Source organism: Pygoscelis adeliae, unplaced genomic scaffold (assembly GCF_000699105.1).
Source record: "Pygoscelis adeliae isolate BGI_AS28 unplaced genomic scaffold, ASM69910v1 Scaffold135, whole genome shotgun sequence".
Taxonomy (NCBI): domain Eukaryota; kingdom Metazoa; phylum Chordata; class Aves; order Sphenisciformes; family Spheniscidae; genus Pygoscelis; species Pygoscelis adeliae.
The window spans coordinates 2,060,547-2,067,205 of record NW_008824908.1 but is presented as its reverse complement, the minus strand read 5'-3'; the positions used below and the strand labels follow the sequence as shown (position 1 = coordinate 2,067,205).

Here is a 6,659-nt window from a genome sequence, read left to right as displayed (position 1 = left end):
CTGCGCAGCAGCATTGAAGCCCATCTCCCACCTCACAGAGAAAGACAGGAAGGGTGATTTCTTCAGACCCCATCAGCGGTGACCTGTTTCTCTCTCTTTATGCTCTGGTGTTGATTACTTTACAAAGCAGAAACATGGAGAGTTGGTACAAACAGTACTGTACAGGGATGCGGGCCGCAGCTGGATTTAAAATTAATTTAGGGCTTAAATTCCCTGTATTCCCCCATAACACCTGGAGATCCTTCCCTGGGCTTTGTTACCAGGGTCTGGTGCAGGAGGACCTCAAAGGAGTGACCAGGTTCACCATAAAGTGCAGGCCATGCAGTCCCTCACACTGCATGTGGGCACCGGCACCTTTAGCTCTCCTTTATTTGGGAACGTGCTGGCCATTATTGTTAATATATCCCTTGAAAGTACACTTCCAAACCAAGATGGCTAATTTTCAACATGCAGTTATGTGCTTTCATCATCCATAACAGAAACCTTCCCCTGGTAAGGCTGAGCAGGTTGAAATCATTTGAGCTTCACAGCCGCAATGTCAGGCAGAGGAGGGACCCCAAACCAGGTCTCTCCGAGCCTGGGGCAGACACCTGTTCTCCAGCCACGTTGCCTAATAATAATAGCTCTCATGGGCTGTGGTGTCCCCATCAAATCCAATCGAATTCATTTTTTCCTAAAACAGCTCATCTAAAGAGATGCCAGACGATGCCAGAGATGCAGCCTGAGCATTTGTCCGCACTGTGCGTGCCATCGTGCCAGCCATTTTTCCTGGGCAGAGACATCCGCTCCCGTTCTCCCATCACCCGTGCAAAGTTTCCAGCACAGCAGCAGGGCAGGGAAAAGCCTTTTTTAGGAGAACAGCAAATGTGAAGGAATAAACCCAAGAGGAAGGGCAACGCCTGAAGCCGGCGTAAAGGTTGAGCATAGGGCAGATGAGCAGCAGGACATGTCACCGTGGGATGAGCTCATGAAAATTGGTGATGCCCAGCTAAGCGAGAGAGGGCAGGGAAATGGTTTTACCTCTGGGACCCAGCGCGAGCTCCCTGTAGATGTCTCTTGGCATTGGGCAAATGGTTCCCTTATTTTTGTCTCATAACGGTCGTAACTGGCTCTCTTCCCCCCACGTGCACATTCCCACGTGCAAATGTTCCTTAAAATGAGATGCAATTCTCAGTGGAATTACTGAAAATACAGGTGCAATGAAGAGCCAGAAAATGAGAGCTTTTCATTAGCCGTCAGTGTGGCCCTCATACAAAAATGACTTTCGTAGTTACTTTACCCCATGTAATTACACAGCAAAGCCCCATTTAACATCTCACTACATAACGGCAACTTTCTGTTTCAAATCAGATTAATGTAAGAGCTACCCAGCCATTTTAAGAGCTAATAGCTGTAATTACGGTGTTTCTCGTGATGGGTTCCCATTATAATGTGGCAGATGATTCTCCCATAGTTTTTAGTCACAATTGTTTTCATTAATATTGACACTATTCTCTTGCCACACAAACAGAAAAGCAGATTAATCAAAATTTTGTGTTGGTTTCCTATGCTCTGAGCCCTTCTTTTGGGCTCATGCTCAACTCTCAGTTTTCAGTAGGAATAAAAAGCAGTTTTTGTAAGATGTGCAGGCAGCTTCACCCATGTTATCTAAAGCAATATTGTAAGAACAAAGGAAGAGAATTATTTTACTGAAAATCTGAAAATAAAGCACCAGTGAAACTTAAATGTTACGATTTCTAAACATCTCATCTGGTTCCAGTTTGGGTGTCAGTGATGTGAGACCGCTGGAGTGTGTTCAGACAGGGGAATGAGGAAAGCGTGCGTATTTGGGTTCATTATTCTGGGGAAAAAATTGGACAGACCAAGGGACAAGCTGTCACGTGAGCAATTTGGGATTGTGAGGCTGACTCAGGAAATTGGGGGTCTCCAGTGGCAGATCTCCATGGTGATGGCTCAGGATAAGCAAGCAGCTTGTTGAGGTTCAAAATGATGGGAGAAAAGTTTGTGTCTCTGTAACATCATTTCCAGTGAAACCTATGAAATTAAATGAGGGATGGATTTGAGTTAAAAAGCCCCATAAATGTTCATTTTTCACAGGTATGAGTTCTACACAGTCAGCGGAAGCTGTCAGAGGCAATGTCTTCTGAACAAAGTTGTCATGACAAGTCATCCAGAAAAAAAATATGTCAAATGCCAAAAATGAGAAGGGCCGAGATGAGCAGGGAGCGTGGCGGGAGTCCAGGGCATGATCTCCAATAACTCGCAGCGAAAAGGGAGGCAAAGGAACAGCTTTGCTTTGAGAAAATTCACACATTGATTTCCAGATCCAGCAGTTTGCCAATTAAACAAAGGCAGGCAAAAAAGCAACCTTAAAATGTCACATTTGGGAGCACTGTGCATATTGACTGCTATGCTGTGGTAGCTAAATGTCTTTTGGAAATATACCTGTTAAATATGATGATATAAGTCAGCTAAAATTGATTTTAATAAATTTGCATACTATGAAGAAATAGAAAACTGTGAATCCCTTAATCCCAGTTTTCCTGGAGAAAAACATGAAAATACCAAAGGAAAATATCTTGGCAAACATTTTCATTCGCTTTCTGCCTTCAAATTCTAGTTACCAAGATGCAGGCTCCTAAATATTGTGATACCCGCAGAATTTTGTTGGCAGAGGATGCACTGATCAAACAGCCCCAAGCCTTCCTCACATATCTTCAATATATTTACAGCACAGAAGGCATCATGATGTGTAAATGCTTTTGTTGGCAAGATATTTTCATATAATTAACACAAAACAGGTATTTTCATGTAACCATTCAAATCTGAAATAGTATCTCATGTTTTGGTACATGAGAGACCCCACACCGCACATTAAAGTATGCTTCAAATTTGCAAAATGGCCAATAGCTATGTTTCATCAAAATGTATTGCCTATCTATATCTCTATAGCAGCTTAAAGGGATGAAAACACCAGAGCCTGAGACCAAAGGACCTTACAGATCATTCATTATTAAAATGAAAATAATAATTAAAAAAAAAAAATATCTCTGCAAGCAAGGAACACGCCTTCTCCATGGGAAGTCTTAAAATACCCGCCTCCTGCAATAACATTGACTTTTAGAGGCTAGAGGGTTGTAAGACCATGGCTCATTAATAATTGCCTTGCTGACCTTTGTAATGTGGGCGCAAATCCCTCTGCGTCTCCTGACATTTTGTTTTGCTTATAGGGGACCTGCAGCTCACTTGGGCTGGAGTCCCACTGGGATACGGGTCTCCCCTAAGGTCCCTGCAAACAAGGCAGCACGCATGCCTGTTTTCCTGCTCTCTAGTCGCTGCTCTGGGCACAAAAAATATACTCATGGGAACACAGAACTAAACAGAAGAAAAAAAAAAAAAAACCCAACAAAAAAAAACCCTCTTCTGGGTTCTGTATGTAAACTTTTCATCTACTATCCCCAATTAGATTTTGCTAACATTTTGTAAAATGCTCATGTAAACTCACTTACTGAAGGCTATGCACTCACTTAACTTCAAGCTAGTAAAACTAGTTGCGAGAACTTGCAGAGAGGAAGGCTTCAGCAAACTCAGTATTAAAAAAAAAATCACAAATTTCTACAAAAGAAGCAAAACACATTGTGACACCGACATACCAAATTCATTACTGCTTAGTGTCTGTCAGAAATTGGCTGTAGAGGATGTGAAAAGCGTAAGGTTTCAATAAAGATGGATGAAGTGTTGTATAATTCTTGAAATAAGAGCTCTTTAAAAGATTACTTTCACTTTAGGTTAAAAGTTGATGTATTTTTGGTGAGGCAGGGCAGGATATTCTTGAATTTATACTTTAATAAATGAGAGAAAGTTCTACTGATACCAAAAGGCTTAAACAGGGGTGAAACAGAATGGACCTGTTATCGTCAAAAAATACAAATAGCATAAAGAACATATATCTACAGATGGAAGTATTCTCCCATGTCCAAAGTAATGGAAAATGTAGTTTAAGAAAATAATAATAACAATGAGAACAATATAAAGCCTGAAAGAAGAGAAAGAGAAGAATATACTTAAAGGCATAATTATTTACGCTGGTAAGTCACATCCTATTGGAGGCACGATGAAAAGATGGTTGGTGATGTGCCCCACTGTATTTGTTGCAAATTCTTCAGGATGGAGATAAAGCATGTCTGATAAACAGTGGTGGTGGGATTTCTCTGCTGGCTTCCTATCTGTTGTCACGCACTCCTAACCACAGCTCTTCCCTCAGATGGAAGCGAGCATCCATGAGTAAAAGTGCATCCCTGATGGCTTGGGGAGCTGCTGCTAAGGCCCGATTCCTTGTTTATCGTTTTTCTGAACCATTGCAAAGCTCTGTTATTTGGGTTGCGATTTGTGTGGCTGCCAGGGCGATAAAAAGCAGTTTGGGAGTTTAAAGCCCTAGTTCCGTGCTGGGGTGAAACACACACTTAGCACTTGTTTGGTCTGTGAGCTTATCATCAGTGAAAATAGAAAATGAGCATATCTCTAAACTTGTGTATGTTCTTAAGTGCTTTATTGAATCAGCATCTCCATCTCTATTTCTGTTGACTGAAGGTAACTTCTGATTAATTTTTATAAAACCGAGTATAAAGGGAGTGTTTCAACGTACTGCCTTGTGCAAAGAACATAACCAGAAAGACACTTGTAGTGTCAAATCTGGGTCTCTCATCTGCAGGAGACAGAAATGCTGAAACGTGCAGGAGTTTTGCCAACAATCCTTCCTCTGCAGTATTCTCGTTGGAAATTAAGAATTATTTGGGCATGATAGATTAGTTGTGGCACTTTCTGAATATGCAGTCAAAGCCTTTGGAATAGGGAAATACGTGGCACAAACGATGCTGCTGCCACTAGGCTCCAGGATTACACTCATGGCCCAGGAGTGATGGGAAGCTGTAAGTTCAATAAAGGTTACAAGTATTTACTAACTCTTACGGATTTAAAAAAATAAGCATGTGCTTAAGAGCTTTGCTCTCATTAGGCTTCTGTCCTTCCAGTTTTTCAGTTTATGGAAACCTTGTATATTATTTCAGTTTGGGTCGGAAGAAAGGCTTTCTCCAGAAGTGATGTTACTCCGTGGCTTCATCCTGGAGGTGATATTATTTCCTGGTGTGTGTGGTTTCCCCGTGAGAAGGATCTACCGTGTTTCATTTCCTGGCAGATTTAAACACCACAGCTGATAGGCATCACAAACCCTCTTGCCATTTGATGCATTTTACATGAAATGGCTACTACGTATGGTCTGCCAGCCTGCGGCAGATGGCTTTCCGCACATAACATATAAACTCCAATCTTAGTGAATTTCTGTAACTGCCATTTTTTATTTCTGCACAAATACACTGTCATCCATCCAATATTTTAAATGCACAAACAAAGCGTGACGCTCACCAAAGTAATGACTTCACACATAAGGCGACCATCAGAAACACCTAGTAGCTGCACTCTGAGAGCACTGACGGGACGTTTTTAAGGAGATGCTTGTCCCTATCCTAGGGGACGGGCGGGGCAGCGTTTCATGGGGGATGGAGAAGAACAGCAACCCCTTTTCTGAGCTGCTGGTGTACTCGTGGGCACAGACATTGCTAGGGGGACCCACAAGCGGTGGCAGTGAGCGAGCACCACGAAGGGAGTGGCGGAGCAGGGAGGCCCTCCATGGGGATCCCACTCTGCCGTGTCTTCGTCCAGCCGCTCTCCAGCCCGGCAGCGTGGTGCCTGCCCCTGCTCCCCACCGCTCACACGGCAGCACAGACACACTTCTACGAGGAACAGCAGGCAAATCTCACAAGGGAAACACGACCACGAGCACTCTCCCAGCTACGGGTTCATTTTAAGCCCAAGACACAAAGCCAGTTCGGATTTCTGAATTTTCCCGTCCTTGTTCACATCGCAGTGGTTGAGCAGGATCTGGCGGAACTTGTCTAGGTCCACCCCGCTAATGCTGGGCTGCAGGCAAAAGAGAAAAACGGTGGTGAGAGAGAAAACAGCTCTGAATTTCCCCAGCCCTGTAAAGCAGCAGGCCGTGCAGCGGCAGGGAAATCCACCCAAGGAGGAGCAACCAAACGGCCTGACCCCACGTCAGCTCATACGAGGTGGGGAAGTGAACAGAGAATGGGGAAAGGATGCCCTGCAAAAACAGAAGAGGTATGGGACTGTGAGTAACCGTAAGGAAATGCAACATGATTTCTGTGCTTAGTCAAGGCCATCAGTATCTGATCCGTATCAAACAAAAGTCTGCAGAAAGTTGTGCAATACAGATCGCTGCACTACTGGACCCGTGCTTTCATCTGGTTTCCTCTCTCAAACCTGCTACACGAGGAGTGATGTGGCATTTTGGTCAGCAGGCTACTATTTTGCAGGCTAGCCAGCAACTTAAAAATACCTTTGGTGGATCAAATGAATGCTAAAGGCATACTTTACAGGCTACACTGTCTCTGTATGCTCCTAATGCTGTACTGCTTCCTCTGCTTCCCACTTTCTCAGGAGGAGATCAAATTCACACGCACAGCTTGTGGTGCCCAAGGACAATGCTGATGAAGGCCCTTAGGAAAAGTACAACCTTTGCTCCTTTGGACACACATGCACAGAGCACAAATCCAACATCGGGCCTGTCCTCACACCCTTCCCTA

At 43.7% G+C, this 6,659-nt stretch overlaps 1 protein-coding gene across 1 annotated transcript in view; it reads right to left on the bottom strand.

Annotated features, from left to right (window-relative positions):
* Positions 1-5,754: 5,754 nt before the first annotated feature.
* SCGN (secretagogin, EF-hand calcium binding protein) overlaps positions 5,755-6,659 on the bottom strand; it is a 21,541-nt gene continuing 20,636 nt past the window's right edge. The window contains exon 10 of the mRNA XM_009324941.1: positions 5,755-5,976. Coding sequence (XP_009323216.1) covers positions 5,848-5,976 — 129 coding nt within the window. The 3' untranslated portion in view covers positions 5,755-5,847. The remainder of the gene's footprint in view (positions 5,977-6,659) is intronic.